Here is a 26,669-nt window from a genome sequence, read left to right on the forward strand (position 1 = left end):
TGGTAGCAAATTCAAGATTGCTCAGTCAATTTAATTTTAATTTGTAAGCATACAAATATTAGGCAGTTTATAAATTGCCAAGTTAAAATAACCAGGGTTCTACAAATACTGTGTAATACTAGTGTTTTCAACTATGATTTATCATTTATTTATGTGTCATTCAAAATCATCAAATTTCAAGTTTATAACACATATATTACACTTTGCTGATGCCTATGCTAAGAAGTTTTGACACAGATGCTTCACTTTGCTAATGCCTATGGCAAGAAGTTTTGACACAGACTCTTAACTTTGCTAATACCTATGCCAATAAGTTTTGATATAGACTCTGGACTTATCTGATGCCTATGCCTTTAAGTCTAAGCAGACTCATCAATTTGCTGAATCAGATGAAAATGTCATGAAGTCTTAGCACGTACTCTTATGTTGTGCTAATGACTATAGGCATAGGTATCAGCAAAGTGAAGAATTTGTTTTAAGACTATGGAATAGACATCAGCAAAGTGAAAAGTATGTGCTAAGACTTTTTGTGGCATAGGTATCAGCAAAGTGAAGAGTCTGTGTCAGGACTTCATTTGAAAGCATTTTTCAAGATATCATTGCACAGACATCAGCAAAGTGAATATGTTGATCAAAGACTTTATGGCTTAGGTATCAGCCAAGTGAAGAGTATGATCTAACACTTTGCTGATGTCTGTGCCATGATATTTTGAAAAGTGCTTTTCACTTTGATGATGCCTATGCCATGAGTCTTAGCACAAACTCTATGCTGTGCTGATGACTATGCCTTGAAGCCCTGACATAGGCTGCTCACTCTGCTGATACCTGTGCCATAAAGTCTTGAAACATACCTCCCCTCTATGCTGATGCCTATACCAAAGTTTTAGAATATCTTTTCACTTTGCTGATGCCTATGCCACAAAGCGTTAGATCATACTCTTCATTCAGCTGATGCATATGCCATGCTTGAAAATGCTCTTCACTTTGCTGATACATATGCCATGCTTGAAAAATGCTCTTCACTTTGCTGATACCTATCCAATGTCTTGAAAAATGCTCTTCACTTTGCTGATGCCTATCCAATGATGTCTTGAAAAATGCTCATCACTTTGCTGATACCTATCCAATGATGTCTTGAAAAATGCTCTTCACTTTGCTGATGCCTATTCAATGTCTTGAATAATACTCTTCACTTTGCTGATGCCTATCCAATGTCTTGAAGAATGCTCTTCATTTTGCTGATGCCTATCCAATGTCTTGAAAAATGTTCTTCACTTTGCTGATGCCTATCCAATGATGTCTTGAAAGATGCTCTTCCCTATGCTGATGCCTATCCAATGATGTCTTGAAAAATGCTCTTCACTTTGCTAATGCCTATCCAATGTCTTGAAAAATGCTCTTCACTTTGCTGATGCCTATCCAATGATGTCTTGACAAATACTCTTCATTTTGCTGATGCCTATTCAATGTCTTGAAAAATGCTTTTCACTTTGCCTATTCAATGATCTTGAAAGATGCTCTTCACTATGCTGATGCCTATCCATTGATGTCTTGAAAAATACTCTTCACTTTGCTGATGCCTATTCAATGATGTCTTAAAAAATACTCTTCACTATGCTGATGCCTATCCATTGATGTCTTAAAAAATACTCTTCACTATGCTGATGCCTATCCAATGATGTCTTAAAAAATGCTTTTCACTTTGTTGATGCCTATCCAATGATATCTTGAAAGATGCTCTTCACTATGCTGATGCCTATCCAATGATGTCTTGAAAAATGCTCTTCACTTTGCTAATGTGTATGCCAATCTTACTGCTGTTAAAATGACACTTATACCTTGCTTTCTAGAAATGAAAGCTAGACCTAACAACACTATAAAATCCACTAAAATGATAAATTACCAAGAAAAGTCATCTTTTTCATATACTAGAAGAAATAAATGAATTCTCAATATCTGATGAACATAAAAAGTTCATATGGAATGTTTGGGGTGGGGGAAGGGGATGCTACTGATAACAACAGAAGTGACTGGAAACTGACTTTTATCTGTAATGTATCTGGTACTAATGACAAGTAAAATAATACAAACCCAAAGCTTTTGAATATTTATCCTGCTGCGCTTGTAAGTCTGCAGCTCGCTGCTTCTCAGCCTGGCTAGTGATACTCTCCACCGTCACCTTGTGTGCTGTCATCTGGGCCTGCATGTCCTCTACATGCTTCTCCTTCATCTTGAACAGTTGTTCCTGTGCAATGAAAAGCACACATTGAATTCTAAAATTTGTGTAGACTTTGTAGTCAGTAGTTTTCCAAAGTCAAATCCATAATTTTTGCCACCTGATAGAAGTTTTCCATATCAATATTGACAGCTCATCTAATATTATGTTTTGAAAAAGAAGTCACAAAGTGTACATTTACTATTTTTAGTGTCATTCACCCTCTAGATAGCTGGCATGCTCCTTTCTATGTCAAATGCAGTTTGCCCGAACTGACAAATGCAAGGTCTCAATTTGTGATCATAAATCCAATTCCCTTATTTATTTGTCAACAATTCATAAACTCAGGAGATCCATATGTATTGGCCTAACTCATAATCATACAGATGCTTAAATGCAGTACAGCAATATCAAGCACTTCAGTTTGGCTTGCAGCATCTTGGAACATAAAGATTTCCGCCAATCAAACTGACTGATTGAACAGTAGCCCATATTTTGGTACAGTATTACCTATAAACTATTGTAAAACAGAGAAGTACACACTTCTGTGGTTACTTCAATTGAACTTCCCACTGAACAATATTATTTTCATGGAAAAAACAAGAGCTAAGTTAGGGTCAGTAAAACATTACAAATCAAATTAAAAAAATATAAAGCTTTCTTTAACTGACGTGGACAATTATTTTGCTGAGCATTATCCACATGAAATAACATAACCAAGAAGAACATTAACAACAGTGAAACATAACTAAGATGAATATCAATAACAGTGTAATATTTAAATTTGGAGACAACTGCTCCAGTGCCATAAGTGGTTAGAGTGTCTGCCTCAGATGTGGGAGGTCATGAGTTCGAACACCAGCCAAGTCAGATAAAAGACTTATAAAAATGATAATAGCAGCTGCCTTGCCTGTCACTCAGCATTAAGAGGTTAGTGTTAGGACTGGTCAGCCTGGTGTCAGGATAATGTGAGAGAGTGGGACATGATGCTACATGTCTGTGGCATGATGTCTCAGTGCTAGACATAAATTTAAACTGCCACACTGCAGACATCGTAGCGATATGACTAAAAGCTATGTTAAAAGTCTAAATCACACACACAAATCTGAAGGCATTAAAACTACCATACCTATAGGTTGCTAATTTTTCTATATTATTTGAAAACAACTCATATCAATGAACCTTTCTGAAAGACCCCTATAATTAGGGTTAGAATTGCTAAATAATCTACATCTTTCTGTTTAATATTAACAAAATTTAGTTTAACCTTACAAATTTTGCAAGCCTCTTTGAGTTTGTTTAAGCAGGTTCAATTTCATATTTTCTCTTTTAAGTATAAACACGATTTCAGATGAATTTTTTCATGTGCTTTCAATGATACCTCCATTTCTTGATCTTTCTGTTCCTTCAGTTTCTTAATTTTCTCTACTTGGACCTCCTCCATGATGCGGATCTTGTTAGCATACTCATCTGCCGCAGCAAGAAGTTCTTGCTCTAGCCGTTTCCTCTCTGCCTCTGCATCCTGACGGAATCGCTCCAGTTCCTCACCAATTTTAGATTCACTGTTCTGCAAGTTTTCTTTCAACATGGCAATCTGAAGCAAACAAAATACCCAGAGCAATGAATCCTAATATGGATGAAATGACATTTGTTCAAATTTCAAACTTATTAATTATATAATAGTGATCTCCACCTTATGATGAAATTCCTAAGGTCATAAACTGCTGGCCTTACAAGATGGATGGTTTTATATGAGGAGGAACATAAAATGCACATTTTTCTTGTCAGTCAATGTCTCTGATTTCACTCAGCAATGATGTTTCATATGACTGCTGTGACATTAGAGCAAGTGTCTATCAGAAAGTTAAATTTTTGTCACCCACATACAGGTCAATGTCCCCCAGACTATATTTCTTATCCAAGAATCCGTTCAAATGTAAGACTTGCTGAGGTCATTTATAATTTTAATTATTTATCTTTATGTCAAGTAATTATTATGCATCATCTTAGTCCCATAGTATCTCATATACTATATGTTCTGACCCATGCCACCATTGTCTCCAACATAACATTTTTATTAACTGTGACATGACAGTAGTATATGAAGAATAAAGGCTGAACAGACTAAATGTGCATGGTCACACATTGATGAACACAGACTAAATGTGCATGGTCACACATTGATGAACACAGACTAAATGTGCATGGTCACACATTGATGAACACATACTAAATGTGCATGGTCACACATTGATGAACACAAACTAAATGTGCATGGTCACACATTGATGAACACAGACTAAATGTGCATGGTCACACACTGATGAACACAGACTAAATGTGCATGGTCACACATTGATGAACACAGACTAAATGTGCATGGTCACACATTGATGAACACAGACTAAATGTGCATGGTCACACATTGATGAACACAGACTAAATGTGCATGGTCACACACTGATGAACACAGACTAAATGTGCATGGTCACACATTGATGAACACAGACTAAATGTGCATGGTCACACATTGATGAACACAGACTAAATGTGCATGGTCACACACTGATGAACACAGACTAAATGTGCATGGTCACACATTGATGAACACAGACTAAATGTGCATGGTCACACACTGATGAACACAGACTAAATGTGCATGGTCACACATTGATGAACACAGACTAAATGTGCATGGTCACACATTGATGAACACAGACTAAATGTGCATGGTCACACACTGATGAACACAGACTAAATGTGCATGGTCACACATTGATGAACACAGACTAAATGTGCATGGTCACACATTGATGAACACAGACTAAATGTGCATGGTCACACACTGATGAACACAGACTAAATGTGCATGGTCACACATTGATGAACACAGACTAAATGTGCATGGTCACACATTGATGAATACAGACTAAATGTGCATGGTCACACACTGATGAACACAGACTAAATGTGCATGGTCACACATTGATGAACACAGACTAAATGTGCATGGTCACACATTGATGAATACAGACTAAATGTGCATGGTCACACATTGATGAACACAGACTAAATGTGCATGGTCACACATTGATGAACACAGACTAAATGTGCATGGTCACACATTGATGAACACAGACTAAATGTGCATGGTCACACACTGATGAACACAGACTAAATGTGCATGGTCACACATTGATGAACACAGACTAAATGTGCATGGTCACACACTGATGAACACAGACTAAATGTGCATGGTCACACATTGATGAACACAGACTAAATGTGCATGGTCACACATTGATGAACACAGACTAAATGTGCATGGTCACACACTGATGAACACAGACTAAATGTGCATGGTCACACATTGATGAACACAGACTAAATGTGCATGGTCACACATTGATGAATACAGACTAAATGTGCATGGTCACACATTGATGAACACAGACTAAATGTGCATGGTCACACATTGATGAACACAGACTAAATGTGCATGGTCACACATTGATGAACACAGACTAAATGTGCATGGTCACACATTGATGAATACAGACTAAATGTGCATGGTCACACATTGATGAACACAGACTAAATGTGCATGGTCACACATTGATGAATACAGACTAAATGAGTATGGTCACACACTGATGAACACAGACTAAGTGAGTATAGTCACAGATTGCTGAACACAGACTAAATGACTATCCTCACAGGTTGCTGAACAGACTAAATGAGTATGATAACACATTGATGAACACAGACTAAATGAGTATGGTCACACACTGATGAACACAGACTAAGTGAGTATAGTCACAGATTGCTGAACATAGACTAAATGACTATCCTCACAGGTTGCTGAACAGACTAAATGAGTATGGTAACACATTGATGAACACAGACTAAACAAGTATAGTTACAGATTACTGAACAGACTAAATGAGTATGGTAACACATTGATGAATACAGACTAAATGAGTATAGTTATAGATTCCTGAACACAGACTAAATGAGTATAGTCACACATTGATGAATACAGACTAAATGAGTATAGTTATATATTCCTGAACACAGACTAAATGAGTATAATAACACATTGATGAACACAGACTAAATGAGTATGGTAACACATTGATGAACACAGACTAAACGAGTGTAGCTACAGATTGCTGAACACAGACTAAATGAGTATAATAACACATTGATGAACACACACTAAATGAGTATGGTAACACATTGATGAACACAGACTAAACAAGTATAGTTACAGATTACTGAACACAGACTAAATGAGTATGGTAACACATTGATGAATACAGACTAAATGAGTATAGTTATAGATTCCTGAACACAGACTAAATGAGTATAGTCACACATTGATGAATACAGACTAAATGAGTATAGTTATAGATTCCTGAACACAGACTAAATGAGTATAATAACACATTGATGAACACAGACTAAATGAGTATGGTAACACATTGATGAACACAGACTAAACAAGTGTAGCTACAGATTGCTGAACACAGACTAATTGATTATGGTAACACATTGCTGAACACAGACTAAATGAGTATGGTAACATATTGATGAACACTGACTGAATGAGTATGGGAACACATTACTGGACACAGACTAAATGAGTATGGTCACATGTGTGCATGAATTGATATAAAGACAATAATCATGCTATCAATCTCTGCATGTGCCATGCTCAAGGCATGTCAAATTGCACATCCAATAATATACCAGGCAAATGTTGCCCTTTGTAAGGGATGGCAAACTGCATATCCAAAAGTAGACCCTGCAAAGGGTGCACTGTGTAAAGCTGGGGTCTCAAACACATGGCATGTGGGCTACTTGCAGCCCGCTAAGAAATATCATGTGGCCCACAAATGATTAGCGTCACAAGGTGTCATGAGAGATGACAAATGTGGTGCGGCTCTTGGGCCATCAAAATTGCCCTCATGTGTCCCTCAGGGTTCTTTGCGTTTGAGACCTCTGGTGTAAAGGGTGGCAAACTGCACATACAAAAATAGACCTTGCAAATGGTGCTCTTTGTAATGGGTAGCAAACTGCATATACAAGAATACACTCTGTAAATGGTGCCTGTGTAAGGGATGGCAAATTGCACATACAAGAATATACCCTGCAAATGGTACCAGTGTAAGGGTTAGCAAAATCGACACATGAGAAAAGACTCTGTAAATGGTGCCTGTGTAAGGGATGGCAAACTAAACATACAAGAATATACCCTGCAAATGGTGCCCTGTGTATGGGGTGACAAACTTCACATAACAGAATAGACTTTGGAAATGATGCCCTTTGTAAAGGTTTATAAATTACAAACAGAAGAATAGACCCTGCAAATGGTGTACTGCATAAGCGATGGCAAAAACTGGACTTTCTAATGGTTCTGACATAAACTGTTAGCAGATTGATGTGTGAGACCTGAACTATAATTTTATATAGGACTGACAGATTTTCTCACAGTTCTGAAGTTACCTGTTTCATGAGGTCATTGACTCTCTTCTCCCACCCAGCTTTAGACGCTGCAATTTCCTCATCCTTTAAGCTTGCCAGATGCTGCAGAGCAGATCTGTTCTCTTTCTCCTTCTGTTCTGTCAACTCCTGGCGTAGTTTGGCACATTCAGATCTAAAAGCCAAAAAAACAGTAGTTTCACATTTCTCATGTTTACGTTCTACTTGAGGAGCTTCTAATCTGACTGATTATAACAATTAGTTCAATACAACTGATTCTGTTCAGGTCAATCACTGTTTCTATCGATGTGTTCATTCAGACTAATTATGTTGATCAAATTCAGCCTGACTGATTCTATTGATGAGTTCAATCAGACTAATTCTATTGATGAGTTCCATCAAACTGATTCTATTGATGAGTTCCATCAGACTGATTCTGTTGATGAGTTCTATCAGACTGATTCTATTGATGAGTTCTATCAGACTGATTCTATTGATGAGTTCCATCAGACTGATTCTATTGATGAGTTCTATCAGACTGATTCTGTTGATGAGTTCAATCAGACTGATTCTATTGCTGAGTTCCATCAGACTGATTCTATTGATGAGTTCCACCAGACTGATTCTATTGATGAGTTCCATCAAACTGATTCTATTGATAATTTCAATCAGACTGATTCTATTGATGAGTTCTATCAAACTGATTCTATTGATGAGTTCCATCAGCCCAATTCTATTGATAATTTCAGTCAGACTGATTCCATTGATTAGCTTCACTGATGATACAAATACTTCATAATCTAATGAATAATGTGTTTTTTAAAAAGATAATTTGTTTTTTTGGAACTTGTATTTCCACATTCTGCATAATTTACCTTGCTGATAATGCTGATGAAGATATTATTGGTCTGCAGTTAGTGTTCAGCTACTGATTTTGCTTGCTATGTAATCAACTCTTACAATTCCAATAAAAATGTATTAAGTGGACAGAGTTCACATTCCTGAAGTTTTGTTGTTGACGTATACTAATGTAAGCTGTCCATGCCAACATCACTTATAAAAATCTGGATAAAAACATAAATTGCTTACCTGAGTGTTTCAGACCATTTGAGTTCCAAATCTTTTGATAGTTGTTCCAGTTTTCTCTGTTGCTCAGCACTTGCCTCCTTCATCTTGGTATCGTGCAGCATCTTCAGCTTGTCTAACTCAGCCTGAATGAAAAAGTTGGTGATGTTGAGGTTAACATGGTGACATGTCTAAAGTATATGAATTAAAATGGTGTGATGCTGAGATTAACATGGTGACATGTCTAAAGTATATGAATTAAAATGGTGTGATGCTGAGATTAACATGGTGACATGTCTAAAGTATATGAATTATAATAGTGTGATGCCGAGATTAACATGGTGACATGTTTAAAGTATATGAATTAAAATGGTGTGATGCTGAGATTAACATGGTGACATGTCTAAAGTATATGAATTAAAATGGTGTGATGCTGAGATTAACATGGTGACATGTCTAAAGTATATGAATTAAAATGGCGTGTTGCTGAGATTAACATGGTGACATGTCTAAAGTATATGAACGAAAATGATCTGATGCTGAGATCAACACAGTCACATGTACATAAGACATGAATTAAAAGGCGTGATGTTGAGAATAACACAGTGACATGGCTAAAGCGTGTGAATTAAATGTTGTGATGCAGGCATCATGCTGGGCTTTGCCTATGTGGCAAACTGAGTTTTTTCCATACTGGTGAAAAAATATACCATCTAGTAATTTTTTGGGCAACAACATTTTTGGGTGTTAAAAATTGTATATAGTCTTGGGTTTTGAGTGGAGAAATTCAAAGGATCCATGACAGGAAGCCGCAAAATTGAATATAAAATTGCACTGGACTCTATTGTTATATAAACAAATCCTTTGTTCATATTGACAAACCACCCTAACAGCATTGTTATATCATAATCCACTTAATATGCTGATGTCTGGACTTGGTACTGTATGATGTAATATAACCAAAATAGCCATGCTACCTGACTAGCTACAATCGACCAGCTCTGAAGGCAGGAAAGGAAATGACTATGATCAACCAGACAATGGCAATATTTTATCTCTTTGAAAAATGTACCAGAAAAAATAGTGTCGATCATTTTGTCTATATATATATATATATATATATATATATATATATATATATATATATATATGTATATGTATATATATATATACACACACACACACACACATACACACATGGCAAATGAAAAAAATTCTGTCTCAGTCAATGTTCTACTATTATTTGATGTTGCAGGAGCAATAACAAATGAGCTTTTGTTTGGTCCTTCAAAGAGGACCTTTAGTGATGCCATTAATAACACATGCACCCTCATCAAAGCAAACTGAAGACCTTTGATCAATGGAAGTTAACAACAAGCTTAAATAAATGCATTGTTTCATTTTTCATTGTGATTGGAACATATTTATTGTGCCGTGAAAGTTTCCTGTTTGCAGCAAAAATATTCATGCTTATGACTGCTAACAATGGCAGTATAAAATCAAATTAAAGTTCAAATATTTTGAAACAACATATATCTGGACATCAAGTTAAATGAAGGTGGGACAGCTTGCAAGAATGTTAGTTAAATTTTTTCATTTGTTCACATGTTTTCATTTCTGACTGAATAGCCTCATTCCCTTGGTAGCCTCATTATCATGGCAGTTGTCTCTGATTGACCAAAATGTAAGCCAATTTAATTACATGTAGCATATAAACAACTATACAGCAACATGCTACTCTAGAGGATAATGAATATCAGAGTGAATTGTTTCGTGAGATGTGTTTGATGCAAATACAATATAGATCAAATGAGGACTACTATTTTTTATATATATGTTAGTTGTTTAACGGGATTTGATTGATACATGAATTTTCTAACATATGATCTAATACTCGACATCATGGATTTTTCATATATATGTATATTATTTAACACAGTGTGGAGTGTACTACACAAAAGTAAGTTGTCAATATACAAGTGTATTGCAGACTGGTTGTCTTCATTTAATCAAAATTTCCCTTGTTTTTGTTTTCTTTCTTGCCTACTCTCTCTCTGTAAACTCTAGTCACTGACAACAGGTCACCTTTTAATTCTTTTTACTTGTATGTGAAATTTCAATTTATTTTCAGCCACCCACCACTTATCACAACATCCGCTTATGTTGACACTATTACCTTGGTCCTGAGGATGTTGAGATAAACAGATAGTACTGTATTATGAAAATGGTGACATTTTATAAACACTGGCGACAAAATATTCAGGTTGGCAACAACTTCTTTAAAGCCAGCACCAACCCTGGTGATAGATTAACATGGTGACATGTTTAAAATATATGAATTAAAATGGTGTTATGTTGAGATTAACACATAGACATGTCCATAGTATATGACTTAAAACAGAGTGATGTTGAAATTAATAACATAATGCTAAGTCCACAGTATATTTTTTGAAAAGGTGTGATGTTGAGATTAACATGTGCACAGTACCAAGTCCATAGTATATGAATTAAAACAGTGTGGTACTGAGATTAAGTCAAATCATATGCTTTTTCATAGTAGGATCCATGAATACTTATATCATCCAAAACTGGTTTTATTTAGACACCTGATAAGTACCAAATGACACCTGTATCTAGCTCAATATAATTACCAGATGATGCAGGTCTCAAAATGAAAATGAATCCTAAAGCATGATTACCAGGTGATGTAGGTATTTAGTTCAGCATGAGTACTACAGCATTTAATTCAGCATGAATACTACAGCATTTAGTTCAGCATGAGTGCTACAGCATTTAGTTCAGCATGAGTGCTACAGCATTTAACTCAGCATGAATACTATAGCATTTAGTTCAGCATGAGTGCTACAGCATTTAGTTCAGCATGAGTGCTACAGCATTTATTTCAGCATGAGTACTACATTTAATTCAGCATGAATACTATAGTATTTAATTCAGCATGAATACTATAGTATTTAGTTCAGCATGAGTGCTACAGCATTTAGTTCAGCATGGGTACTATAACATTTCGTTCAGCATGAGCACTACAACATTTAATTCAGCATGAATACTATAGTATTTAATTCTGCATGAATACTATACTATTTAATTCAGCATGAACACCATAGTATTTAGTTCAGCATAAGTACTACAGTATTTAGTTCAGCATGAATACAACAAATGAACAAATGTGATCTAGCTCAGTGTGAATACCACAATATGATTACCAGATGATGCATATACATAGTTCAGTATATCACAGAATGATTACCAGATCATACATATGTCTAGCTCAATATACCACAGTATGATTACCAGATGATGTTACACATCTAGTTCAGTATGAATAACTCAGCATAATTACCAAATGATGCATATATCCAGTTAAGCATATCAGAGTAAGATAACAAGATGATGCATGCATTTAGCTTAGTATGAATATTATAGTATGAGTACTGCATGATGTTTGTATTTAGTTCAGTATATCACATTATGATTACCAGATGATGCATGTATCTAACTCAGTATGAAAACCATATTATGATTACCAGTTGATGCATGTATCATGCTCAGTATGAATACCAACAAACGATTATCAGATGATGCATGTATCTAGCTCAGTATGAAAACCACATTTTGATTACCAGTTGATGCACGTATCATATTCAGTATGAATACCAAAATATGATTATCAGTTGATGCATGTATCTAGCTCAGTATGAAAACCACATTATAATTACCAGTTGATGCATGTATCATGTTCAGTATGAATACCAAAATATGATTATCAGTTGATGCATGTATCTAGCTCTGTAGGAAAACCACATTATGATTACCAGTTGATGCATGTATCATGTTCAGTATGAATACCAAAATATGATTATCAGTTGATGCATGTATTATGTTCAGTATGAATACCAAAATATGATTATCAGTTGATGCATGTATCTAGCTCAGTATGAAAACCACATTATGGTTATCAGTTGATGCATGTATCATGTTCAGTATGAATACCAAAATATGATTATCAGTTGATGCATGTATCATGTTCAGTATGAATACCAAAATATGATTATCAGTTGATGCATTTATCTAGCTCAGTATGAATACTAAAATATGATTATCAGTTGATGCATATATCTAGCTCAGTATGAATACTAAAATATGATTATCAGTTGATGCATTTATCTAGCTCAGTATGAATACCAAAATATGATTATCAGTTGATGCATATATCTAGCTCAGTATGAATACCAAAATATGATTATCAGTTGATGCATTTATCTAGCTCAGTATGAATACTAAAATATGATTATCAGTTGATGCATATATCTAGCTCAGTATGAAAACCACATAATGATTATCAGTTGATGCATTTATCATGTTCAGTATGAATACCAAAATATGATTATCAGTTGATGTATTTATCATGTTCAGTATGAATACCAAAATATGATTATCAGTTGATGTATTTATCATGTTCAGTATGAATACCAAAATATGATTATCAGATGATGTGAATATCTAGCTCAGTATGCACATATTTAACTCAGTTTGAAACCATGAGGTTTGAGTACAAAACTATTTGATCAGAGTAGTTTTAGAAATTTACATATAACTTTCATGATGAAATGTTAAAACGTTTAGCCTGTCAGACTGAGAAAGACAAATTAAGGTACATGAACCTGTATATATTTGTATATATGTGTAGAAAAATTTGTTGGTCTAAAGATCAACAGGACAAAAATACCCAATGCTGTATAACTTTTTAAGCATTTTTGCTAGTTCACAAGCTTAATTCTAACAGGTACAGCATGATTCTGACATGATTTGAATTTTTTACGTAGCTTTAACATCGCTATGATGTGTGCAATGTGGCAGTTTATAGTGATGTCTAGCACTGGGGTATCATGCCCCAGACATGTAGCATGATGTCCCACCCAGTCACATTATCCTGACACCGGGCCGACCAGTCCTAACACTAACCCCTTAATGCTGAGCACCAAGCGAGGCAGCTGTTAGTACCATTTCTGTAAGTCTTTGGTATGACTCGGCCAGGGATCAAACCCATGACCTCCCACATCCGAGGCGGATGCTCTAACCACTAGGCCACCAGAGCAGTTCATGATTGTGAATTACAAATATAATAAAACCTTACATATATGACAAAACCATCAGCTATCCCAATACAGAATTTTATTTTGGGTCAACAGCAACAAAAGCAACAAAAGATCACAGTATTTAGCAGTTTTTATGGATAAGATTGGATTTCAAGTAGACAACAAACATGTCAGAAAGTAAAAATCTGTATAAAATAGATGACAGCATAACCTAAATTTTAGCTGATATCCTGTTAGGTGAATAATGCATTACCCTGCAGATTGACTAAATCTGTTATATCAGATTTCAGCTTAATCTTTACCATTCTGTAGATTGACTACATATGTTCGAGAAGCCCCGAATGGTCTAAAGTGCTCGCTGTTATGGATCATTGCCATCTCACCTGTGTCTGTGTAGTTCAAGTCTCTGGTTTGGCTTATGTGAGTATGTGAGAAAGCTTTTCAGTAGCTTCTTGTGGGTTGGTGGTTCTTTCCGGGGTTTTCCTAGGTTCTTCTTCCACCATTTATACTGGCCGCCATGTATAGCCTATCTTGTGCTGAAAATGGCTACAACAACATCTGTTCGATCTGATTTCAGATCAATCTTAACTAACCTGTATATGGTTATATCTTTTAGAGCAGATTTCAGGTTAATCTTCACAAATCTGTAGATTGGTCACATCTCTTTTAACAGATTTTTAGTTTAATCTTCACCAAACCTGTAGTTTGACTATATCGATTATCACAGAGTTCTGCTTAATATTCAATGAGCTTGTATTGCATCTACACACCTGCAGGATTTTACAATTTCACAACTAGTAGCTAAAATGTACTTATTGACACAGGTAGTGTTTTGATGAGTCTAACCAGCATATCATTTTAAACAGGAATTGCATATACCTGCAGATCAGCTGCCCTTATTTTGGCATCTTTCAACTCATTCTTGGTTTTGTTGAGTTCAGCTTGTAGACGGTTGGAGACTTCTTTCAAACTGCTTATATGACTGGAGGCTGAGCCCAAACCTTGTTCACTTTCTTGAACAATCTTAGACAGACGCATCACCTGCATAATAAGACCATAAAATAATTTTGTAAATAAATATATGAATGTGATATCCAGGTAACTTGGGCTACCATTTTGTTAGACACTGAACCTACCTAGATCTTATCAAAAGAACAGAATCTTGTGTTTATCTTAATAATTTTGGCATCATGATGATTAGTGCAGTACAACCACTGGAAAATTAGAATGTTCCCCTGCTACATGTATAAATACAACAGTCCTTTGCTACCATTATAATTAAGACAGTCACTTGATACAGGTACAATTAAGGTAGTTGAACTTTATATTGGTATAATCACAGCAGTCCTTCATGTTATTATGTACAAATGACAGTGTCATTGCATACAATTTCTCTCAAGAGCTAAATGACAGTGTCATTGCATAAAATTTCTCTCAAGAGCTGAATGACAGTGTCATTGCATACAATTTCTCTCAAGAGCTGAATGTCAGTGTCATTGCATACAATTTCTCTCAAGAGCTAAATGTCAGTGTCATTGCATACAATCTCTCTCAAGAGCTGAATGACTGTCATTACAATTTCTCTCAAGAGCTGAACAACAGTGTCATTACATACAATTTCTCTCAAGAGTTGTATCATCAGTGTCATTAAATACAATTTCTTTCAAGAGCTGAATGTCAGTGTCATTGCATACAATTTCTCTCAAGAGCTAAATGACAATGTCACTGCATACAATTTCTCTCATGAGCTAAATGACAGTGTCATTGCATACAATTTCTCTCAGGAGCTGAATGTCAGTGTTATTATGTACAATTTCTCACAAGAGCTGAATGACAGTGCCTTTAAATACAATATCTCTCAAGAGCTGAATGTCAGTGTTATTATGTACAATTTCTCAAAAAACAGAGCCAAATGACAGTGTCATTACATACAATTTCTCTCAAGAGCTGAATGACAGTGTCATTACATACAATTTCTCTCAAGAGCTAAATGTCAGTGTCATTGCATACAATCTCTCTCAAGAGCTGAATGACAGTGTCATTATTATTTCTCTCAAGAGCTGAATAACAGTGTCATTACATACAATTTCTCTCAAAAGCTAAATGACAGCTTCATTACATACAATTTCTCTCAAGAGTTGTATCATCAGTGTCATTGCATACAATTTCTCTCAAGAGCTGAATGACAGTGTCATTACATACAATTTCTCTCAAGAGCTGAATGTCAGTGTTATTATGTACAATTTCTCTCAAGAGCTGAATGTCAGTGTTATTATGTACAATTTCTCTCAAGAGCTGAATGACAGTGTCATTGCATACAATTTCTCTCAAGAGCTGAATGAGTGTCATTACATACAATTTCTCTCAAGAGTTGAATTATCAGTGTCATTACATACAATTTCTCTCAAGAGCTAAATGACAGTGTCATTGCATACAATTTCTCTCAAGAGCTGAATGAGTGTCATTACATACAATTTCTCTCAAGAGTTGAATTATCAGTGTCATTACATACAATTTCTCTCAAGAACTAAATGACAGTGTCATTGCATACAATTTCTCTCAAGAGCTGAATGAGTGTCATTACATACAATTTCTCTCCAGAGCTGAATGTCAGTGTTATTATGTACAATTTCTCTCAAGAGTTGAATTATCAGTGTCATTACATACAATTTCTCACAAGAGCTAAATAACAGTGTCGTTATATACAATTTCTCTCAAGAGCTGAATGTCAGTGTCATTGCATACAATTTCTCTCAAGAGCTGAATGACAGTGTCATTACATACAATTTCTCTCAAGAGCTGAATGTCAGTGTTATTATGTACAATTTCTCTCAAGAGCTGAATGACAGTGTCATTGCATACAATTTCTCTCAAGAGCTGAATGAGTGTCATTACATACAATTTCTCTCAAGAGTTGAATTATCAGTGTCATTACATACAATTTCTCTCAAGAGCTAAATGACAGTGTCATTGCATACAATTTCTCTCAAGAGCTGAATGAGTGTCATTACATACAATTTCTCTCAAGAGTTGAATTATCAGTGTCATTACATACAATTTCTCTCAAGAACTAAATGACAGTGTCATTGCATACAATTTCTCTCAAGAGCTGAATGAGTGTCATTACATACAATTTCTCTCAAGAGTTGAATTATCAGTGTTATTATGTACAATTTCTCTCAAGAGTTGAATTATCAGTGTCATTACATACAATTTCTCACAAGAGCTAAATAACAGTGTCGTTATATACAATTTCTCTCAAGAGCTGAATGTCAGTGTCATTGCATACAATTTCTCTCAAGAGTTGAATTATCAGTGTCATTACATACAATTTCTCTCAAGAGTTGAATTATCAGTGTCATTACATACAATTTCTCTCAAGAGCTAAATGACAGTGTCATTGCATACAATTTCTCTCAAGAGCTGAATGAGTGTCATTACATACAATTTCTCTCCAGAGCTGAATGTCAGTGTTATTATGTACAATTTCTCTCAAGAGTTGAATTATCAGTGTCATTACATACAATTTCTCACAAGAGCTAAATAACAGTGTCGTTATATACAATTTCTCTCAAGAGCTGAATGTCAGTGTCATTGCATACAATTTCTCTCAAGAGTTGAATTATCAGTGTCATTACATACAATTTCTCTTAAGAGCTAAATAACAGTGTCGTTATATACAATTTCTCTCAAGAGCTAAATGACAATGTCATTACATACCATTTCTCTCCAGAGCCGAATGACAGTGTCATTGCATACAATTTCTCTCCAGAGCTAAATGACAGTGTCATTACATATAATTTCTCTCAAGAGCTAAACAACAGTGTCGTTACATACAATTTCTCTCAAGAGTTGAATTATCAGTGTCATTACATACAATTTTTCTCAAGAGTTAAATGACGGTGTCATTACATACAATTTCTCTCAAGAGCTGATTGTCAGTGTCATTACATACAATTTCTCTCAAGAGCTAAATGACAGTGTCATTACATATAATTTCTCTCAAGAGGTAAATAACAGTGTCATTACATACAATTTCTCTCAAGAGCTGAATGTCAGTGTCATTGCATACAATTTCTCTCAAGAACTGATTGTCAGTGTCATTACATACAATTTCTCTTAAAAGCTGAATGTCAGTGTTATTATGTACAATTTCTCTCAAGAGCTGAATGTCAGTGTTGTTACATACAATTTCTCTCAAGAGCTAAATAACAATGTCGTTACATACAACTTCTCTCAAGAGCTGAATGACAGTGTCATTACATACAATTTCTCTCAAGAGCTAAATAACAGTGTCGTTATATACAATTTCTCTCAAGAGCTGAATGTCAGTATCATTGCATACAATTTCTCTCAAGAGCTGATTGTCGGTGTCATTACATACAATTTCTCTCAAGAGCTGATTGTCGGTGTCATTACATACAATTTCTCTCAAGAGCTGATTGTCAGTGTCATTACATACAATTTCTCTCCAGAGCTAAATAACAGTGTCATTACATACAATTTCTCTCAAGAGCTGATTGTCAGTGTCATTACATACAATTCTCTCAAGAGCTAAATGACAGTGTCATTACATATAATTTCTCTCAAGAGCTAAATAACAGTGTCATTACATACAATTTCTCTCAAGAGCTGAATGTCAGTATCATTGCATACAATTTCTCTCAAGAGCTGATTGTCAGTGTCATTGCATACAATTTCTCTCAAGAGCTGATTGTCAGTGTCATTGCATACAATTTCTCTCAAGAGCTCAATGACTGTTGTTACATACAATTTCTCACAAGAGCTGAATGACTGTCATTACATACAATTTCTCTCAAGAGCTGAATGACAGTGTCATTGCATACAATTTCTCTCAAGAGCTAAATGACAGTGTCATTACACACAATTTCTCTCAAGAGCTGAATGTCAGTGTTATTATGTACAATTTCTCTCAAGAGCTGAATGACAGTGTCATTGCATACAATTTCTCTCAAGAGCTAAATGACAGTGTTATTACATACAATTTCTCTCAAGAGCTGAATGTCAGTGTTATCATGTACAATTTCTCACAAAAGCTGAATGACAGTGTTATTGCATACAATTTCTCTCAAAAGCTGAATGACAGCTTCATTACATACAATTTCTCTCAAGAGTTGTATCATCAGTGTCATTGCATACAATTTCTCTCAAGAGCTGAATGACAGTGTCATTACATACAATTTCTCTCAAGAGCTGAATGTCAGTGTTATTATGTACAATTTCTCTCAAGAGCTGAATGTCAGTGTTATTATGTACAATTTCTCTCAAGAGCTGAATGACAGTGTCATTGCATACAATTTCTCTCAAGAGTTGAATTATCAGTGTCATTACATACAATTTCTCTCAAGAACTAAATGACAGTGTCATTGCATACAATTTCTCTCAAGAGCTGAATGTCAGTGTTATTATGTACAATTTCTCTCAAGAGCTGAATGTCAGTGTTATTATGTACAATTTCTCTCAAGAGTTGAATTATCAGTGTCATTACATACAATTTCTCACAAGAGCTAAATAACAGTGTCGTTATATACAATTTCTCTCAAGAGCTGAATGTCAGTGTCATTGCATACAATTTCTCTCAAGAGTTGAATTATGAGTGTCATTACATACAATTTCTCTTAAGAGCTAAATAACAGTGTCGTTATATACAATTTCTCTCAAGAGCTAAATGACAGTGTCATTACATACAATTTCTCTCCAGAGCTGAATGACAGTGTCATTGCATACAATTTCTCTCCAGAGCTAAATGACAGTGTCATTACATATAATTTCTCTCAAGAGCTAAACAACAGTGTCGTTACATACAATTTCTCTTAAGAGTTGAATTATCAGTGTCATTACATACAATTTTTCTCAAGAGTTAAATGACGGTGTCATTACATACAATTTCTCTCAAGAGCTGATTGTCAGTGTCATTACATACAATTTCTCTCAAGAGCTAAATGACAGTGTCATTACATATAATTTCTCTCAAGAGGTAAATAACAGTGTCGTTACATACAATTTCTCTCAAGAGCTGAATGTCAGTGTCATTGCATACAATTTCTCTCAAGAGCTGATTGTCGGTGTCATTACATACAATTTCTCTCAAGAGCTGATTGTCAGTGTCATTACATACAATTTTTCTCAAGAGCTGATTGTCAGTGTCATTACATACAATTTCTCTCCAGAGCTAAATAACAGTGTCATTACATACAATTTCTCTCAAGAGCTGATTGTCAGTGTCATTACATACAATTTCTCTCAAGAGCTAAATGACAGTGTCATTACATATAATTTCTCTCAAGAGCTAAATAATAGTGTCATTACATACAATTTCTCTCAAGAGCTGAATGTCAGTGTCATTGCATACAATTTCTCTCAAGAGCTGATTGTCAGGTTCATTGCATACAATTTCTCTCAAGAGCTGATTGTCAGTGTCATTGCATACAATTTCTCTCAAGAGCTCAATGACTGTTGTTACATACAATTTCTCACAAGAGCTGAATGACTGTCATTACATACATTTCTCTCAAGAGCTGAATGACAGTGTCATTGCATACAATTTCTCTCAAGAGCTAAATGACAGTGTCAATACATACAATTTCTCTCAAGAGCTGAATGTCAGTGTTATTATGTACAATTTCTCTCAAGAGCTGAATGTCATTGTTATCATGTACAATTTCTCACAAAAGCTGAATGACAGTGTTATTGCATACAATTTCTCTCAAAAGCTAAATGACAGCTTCATTACATACAATTTCTCTCAAGAGTTGTATCATCAGTGTCATTGCATACAATTTCTCTCAAGAGCTGAATGACAGTGTCATTACATACAATTTCTCTCAAGAGCTGAATGTCAGTGTTATCATGTACAATTTCTCACAAGAGCTGAATGTCAGTGTTATTGCATACAATTCTCTCAAGAGCTGATTGTCAGTGTCATTGCATACAATTTCTCTCAAGAGCTGAATGACTGTCGTTACATACAATTTCTCACAAGAGCTGAATGATAGTATCATTACATACAATTTCTCTCAAGAGTTGAATGACAGTGTCATTACATACAATTTTTCTCAAGAGCTGAATGTTAGTGTTATTATGTACAATTTCTCTCAAGAAATTCATAAAAGTTGGGAATATTGAGATCTGATTGTGCAAGTTTTCTGCAGAACAATAAATCCACTGTGAGCATTTTTGTAAGTTTTAGCAAGCACTATACAAACAGAAAAAATCATTTTCACTTCACTTTTGTACTTGATCATTTCTTTTGAAGAATAAGGTATAGTTTCTGGTGATAGAAATTTTTTAATCATTCCCCTGTACCCTTTAGAAATAACAAGCAGAAGCATGTGAGGTATCAATAAGGCATTATTTTTTTGCATGTTTATGATAAGAAAACATAAAAAAATGTGCAATAAATTTGTAATAAATCCCAGTAATTAAAATTACTGCATAAGTCTATCCAAATTTTTTGTTACCATTCCCTTTCCTTTTATGACCATAACAGAAATGATACTGGTCAAATAATATCTTAATAACTTTCACCTTGTTTTCATTTCCTTAAATATAACTGGACAAAGAAGATTCTACTGTACTCACACACATACACATCAACACAATAATGGCCAAGGCCTGCATGTTGAGCCAGTGATCTAAGCATTGCTGTAAAATGCATGACCTTGACCTTGACCACAAAGTCAAAAGGCTGAGTGAACCAGCCACAAAATGAATTCTCTTAGCTTCATAACGATTATTGCAAAGTATGACGAAAATCCATCAAGCGCTTTAGGAAATATAATCATTAAAAAATTAAAAAACTTTAACCAGAACCTTATTGCAAACTATCAAAGACTGACATTAAACCCAAGATCAAAGAACCATGCATGCATATCACAGAATAAATTGTCTTAGCTTCTAAATGATTCATTTCAAGTCAAAGTATGGAGAAAATCCACCATGGGGTTTAAGAAATATAAGCAAAGGAAAATCTTTAACCAAAAACCTAAAAGAACTGTTTATGATGATGATGTCTATGGGGGAAAATTGACTGCTACGTCTTTATTCCTTCTAACCTGGATTCAACATAATACAGCAACTGATTTACAGCAGGTCATCTGCTCATAAAATGTGATCAAGTTATGTTGGATATAACTAAATTTATAAAGCATACAAGCATTACTATGAGCAATATGTATACTCCATGAACAATGATTCAAGTAGCAATCAAAGCATTCACAATGTATCATGTTACTCACATCTAAAAGTCAAAGACCAATCCTCACTTTATCTAATATGTGTCAATACATCAAGATGTCAAGGACCAACCCTCACTTTGTCTAAAACAAGTCAGCACATCTAGATGTCAAGGACAAAGCCTCACTTAGCCTAATACGTGTTGGCACATTTAGTTGTCAAAGACCAATCTTAGTTTGCCAAATACATTACAGCAGATTACAAAGGAAGCAGAAATGAAACTGCTCACTGCATGTCAGCAGACTATAATGGAAGCAGAATGGAAAGTGATCAATGCATGTCAATAGAATAGAATGGAAAAAGAAAGGAAAGTGCTTAATGCATGTCGGCAGGCTGCAATGCAAGCAGCAAGGAAAATGCATTATACACGTCAGAAGATTACAATGCAAGCAGAAGAAAAGTAATCAAAGTATGTCAGCAGAATACAATGGAAGCAAAAGGAAAGTACTCAATAAATGTCAGCAGACTACAATGGAAGCAGAAAGAAAAGTGCTTTATGCATGGCAACAGACAACAATGGAAACAACAAGGAAAGTGTTAAATGCATGTCAGCAGATTCCAATGGAAGCAGAAATGAATGTGCTCAATACATGTCAGCAGTCTACAATAAAAGCAGAAAGTACTCAAAGGATGACAGCAGACTACAAGGGAAACAGAAAGGAAAATACCCAATACATGCCTGGCAGATTACAATGGAAGCAGAAAGGAAAGTGATCAAAGCTTGTCAGTAGACTACAGTGGAAGTAGAAAGGAAAGTGCTCAATACATGCCAGTGGGCTGCATTGGAAACAGAAAGGAAAGGGCCCAATGCATGTCAGAGACCTACTATGGAAGTAGAAAGGAAAGTGCTTGAGTTGTGGATTGATCATGCTATGAGGATATCAGGTGTAATAATTTGTAAATGTTGTAAATAATACATTGCTTAGAGAGATAAGTTGAATTCAAATCAGTTGCCCTTGATAAATAAACACATTTATTACTATTATTATCATCTGTGATAGGATAAGGGAACCCATTATCTTCCATGTCCCTGGATGAATTACAGTGGTCACCCTCTTGAACAGCCCCCTGACCAGTGGCCATCCGCTCCTTATGGCGAGAATCCCTTGGCACCGACGAGTTTGTGTTCAAAAGTACCCCACAGAAAAGACACACCTCTAACACTACCAGTGGCCAGCATAATAGTGCAAAAATATAAAACTTACCCCTCAAATGCGGCCACATTTTATTTAAATATCTTTCGAGAACCAATATTTAATTTATAAATTGTGTTAAGTAATCCGATTTCTGTTTCCCGATGTCAGGTTTTCATTACTGAAAGAAGTGTTGACTAAAAAACATGTACCATTATGGTTAATATTATATCATTTACACCTCATGAGAAGCAATGTTTATTCCAAAAAGCCGACAAAGACTCAAATTTTAATCCATACAAAAAGGTAAGTACATGTAATCTGATTAGCCTTACTGCCGTGTTAGTCACTCTGATAATTGCTGGCGATAATTGTTAAGATTACAATTATTGTAACAGTAGCAACAGCTGAGAAGTGGCAGTATTGATGTACAATACACAAGTCAGCAGGAAAATGGTTTAATAGCCTTTATGGCTTCACTTAGTAAGATGTTGAACTTGTTCACTTTGATAATTAGCGGCTATTACTACTGTCAGACAATAACTGTAAAGATTACAAAACCTAACGGCCATGAGGTGCTGTTGTTCAGGTCAAATTTGCATGATGTTAATATGGTAGCAAAGCTGTTTTGGCTCTCTCACTTAGTGTAAAGAAATGTAAAAACAGTTGGGAACCAGTCTCTGACCAAAAAAATCACACAATAAGATCACTTCCTTAAAAAACACATGACATTTTGTTTGAATGCAGAAAAATGAAAGATAAGTAAACAATTCTGCAGAAATGGGAAGGTGGAAATGACGGAAAAAGGATGATTGTTAGAGCCAGAAGATGTTTGTACACTGATTTTAATGACTAGGTTTTTGAATGGTTTTGCACTGCCTGTGCTAAGAACATTACACTCACCAGTCGAATGATCCAAGAAAAGGCAACAAATGCTGACTTTACTGTAAGTAACAGATGGTTGTACAGATTTCAAGTTCGACACAACATTAAGTATTCTGTCCCTTGTGGATAATCAGCTGATGTCAATAATGAAGTTGTCGAAGATTGGAGCAAAAAACTGAATGACAGATGTAGGGGATATGACAGCAAGGATATTTTTAATTTGATGAGACTGGTTTGTTTTTTAGAATGTTACCAACAAAGTTGCTGGTAGAAGATGGGGACTCGTGTAAAGGTGGGAAAAAAGCAAAGGAGAGATTTAACAGTTGTGCTCTGCGATAGTTATTCTGGTGAGAAACTGAAGCCACTTGTGATTGGAAAATTGCAATATCCAAGGTTTCTTCAAGGGATATAGCTGGACATTTTTGAGAGTTACATAGAGGCAAACAGAAAAGCATGGATGACAAGATAGATATTAGATTTAGATCAAAAAGCTAAATCAGCAGATGAAAGTGCAGAACAGACATATCCTGCTTTTCCTCAATAACTGTGCTGCACGCCCAAAACTCGATTTGTCAAATGTCAAGGTTTCATACTTTCCTCCAAATACAACTTCAGAACTTCAGCCCCTCGATGCAGGGATAAACCAGACAGTCAATGAGATAGCACAAAAGGTGACTCTGCTGGATGCAATCTAATGGCTGACATCAGCATGGGATGTTGTGACAGCTGAGACGATTCAAAAGTGCTTTCGGAAATGTGTATTTTTCCGAGAGGTTTCAGTTGTACCCAAGGCAGAGAAGGAAAACTGGGATAAAGAGGACTATCTTCCACTTATATCACCTGGAACAACCCTTAAGGATTATGTTCAGTTTGATGATGCATTAGCTACAGAGAACACAATTAGTGGGAGTCATTAATGTCAGAAGGTGCTAGAAATTCCAGTGAAACATGCCAGGATGAGGAAAGTGACTATGAGAGTGAAACAACATGTGACAATCAAAACCCAGCCAAACAGTGCATTACATTGCAGACTGCATGGTTACATTCCACAGAATTGATTGATTATGGCCTTGCAACAAACAATGTTGAACTTGGGGACATAATTACGAAAACACATGACATTCTTAAATAAGACAAAAGAAAACCAGTGGAAAGCATGGGACAAATGAAACTGGATACATATTTCAAGCCTAAGAGTTCTTGGTAACATCTGTATTGAAGTGAAGTGTCTACTGGTGAAAGATTATGTGATCTGTAACATTATTATAAACACAATTTTAAAACTATATTGACCGTTATTCATAATATTCTTTGGAAATTGATGAAACAGTTTGTGTCACATTGATTTCACAACATGTATGTGATTCTTAAATAAAAATATCAAATGTTTTAGAATTAAATATAGTTGTTACTTTCTTCATATGTATTTACTATTCTCATTTGTGACCCCCCTCTAGAATGGACACACTCATTAGAAGGCCACTTCCCTGCTGCTATAAGAGGGAGACCACTGTAGTGAACAAGTGCAAGAAAAAAGCAGTAAGACTTGTTTACCTCATCCTCTGCTGACTGAAGTCTGGAAGAAAGTTCAGACCTGACCTTTTCATATTCGGCTTTTAGCTGTTCCTTCTCCTTTTGTAGTTCTTCTATTTCTTTAACATATTTCCCTGTCAGCTCCTGAAAAAGCAATGAAAACTTTATTTTGTTCCATGCTGACCTGATAAACAAAACTTTGTAACAATTGCAAAATGTATCATTATGTTATATTAACTTCATATACATGTGAACATTTCTTTTAAAAAATGCATGTAACATACTTTCATCATGAAAAGACATTTACAAACTAGCAAAATCTGATTGCTGTTAACAAAAAACATACTTAACACTTTCATAAAAAATAAACGCCTTGAGAATTGAACAAAAGCTTATACTTCAAACATGTGCCAAACACTACACCTCTTTAAGGCAACAACTATTCCGTAAAGATCTTAAAACTGTATTCAAAATGGACATTATAGGTGTATTGAGATAGGTTCATTAATCACACTGCAACATCACAAAAATCTTCAATTATGACCATGGTTTATTCAACCAAACAGTTATGTCTATGATTTGTTAAAACATACAGTTGTGACCACGGTTTGCTGACCAAACAGTTATGAAACGTTGTTTGCTGAATCATACAGTTATGACCATGGTATGTTATACCATACAGTTTGACCATGATTTGATGAATCAAACAGTTATGACTATGGTTTATTAAATTATAAAGTTGTGACCACAGTTTGTTGAATCAAACAGTTATGACTATGGTTTGTTAGCACATACAGTTTGACCATGGTTTGTTGAATCAAACAGTTATGACTATGGTTTGTTAGCACATACAGTTTGACCATGGTTTGTTGAATCAAACAGTTATGACTATGGTTTGTTAGCACATACAGTTTGACCATAGTTTGTTGAATCAAACAGTTATGACTATGGTTTATTAAATTATAAAGTTGTGACCACAGT

At 35.2% G+C, this 26,669-nt stretch overlaps 1 protein-coding gene across 1 annotated transcript in view; it reads right to left on the reverse strand.

The window, feature by feature from the left end:
* LOC149795068 (protein FAM184A-like) overlaps nucleotides 1–26,669 on the reverse strand; it is a 64,286-nt gene that overhangs the window by 20,140 nt on the left and 17,477 nt on the right. The window contains exons 6-11 of the mRNA XM_089964771.1: nucleotides 25,710–25,832; nucleotides 14,761–14,922; nucleotides 8,789–8,910; nucleotides 7,724–7,874; nucleotides 3,597–3,809; nucleotides 2,092–2,245 (exon numbers count right to left, since the gene is read on the reverse strand). Coding sequence (XP_089820897.1) covers nucleotides 2,092–2,245; nucleotides 3,597–3,809; nucleotides 7,724–7,874; nucleotides 8,789–8,910; nucleotides 14,761–14,922; nucleotides 25,710–25,832 — 925 coding nt within the window. The remainder of the gene's footprint in view (nucleotides 1–2,091; nucleotides 2,246–3,596; nucleotides 3,810–7,723; nucleotides 7,875–8,788; nucleotides 8,911–14,760; nucleotides 14,923–25,709; nucleotides 25,833–26,669) is intronic.

Source organism: Sinohyriopsis cumingii, chromosome 7 (genome assembly GCF_028554795.1).
Source record: "Sinohyriopsis cumingii isolate HCF-2022 chromosome 7, ASM2855479v2, whole genome shotgun sequence".
In the NCBI taxonomy this organism is placed as follows: Eukaryota; Metazoa; Mollusca; class Bivalvia; order Unionida; family Unionidae; genus Sinohyriopsis; species Sinohyriopsis cumingii.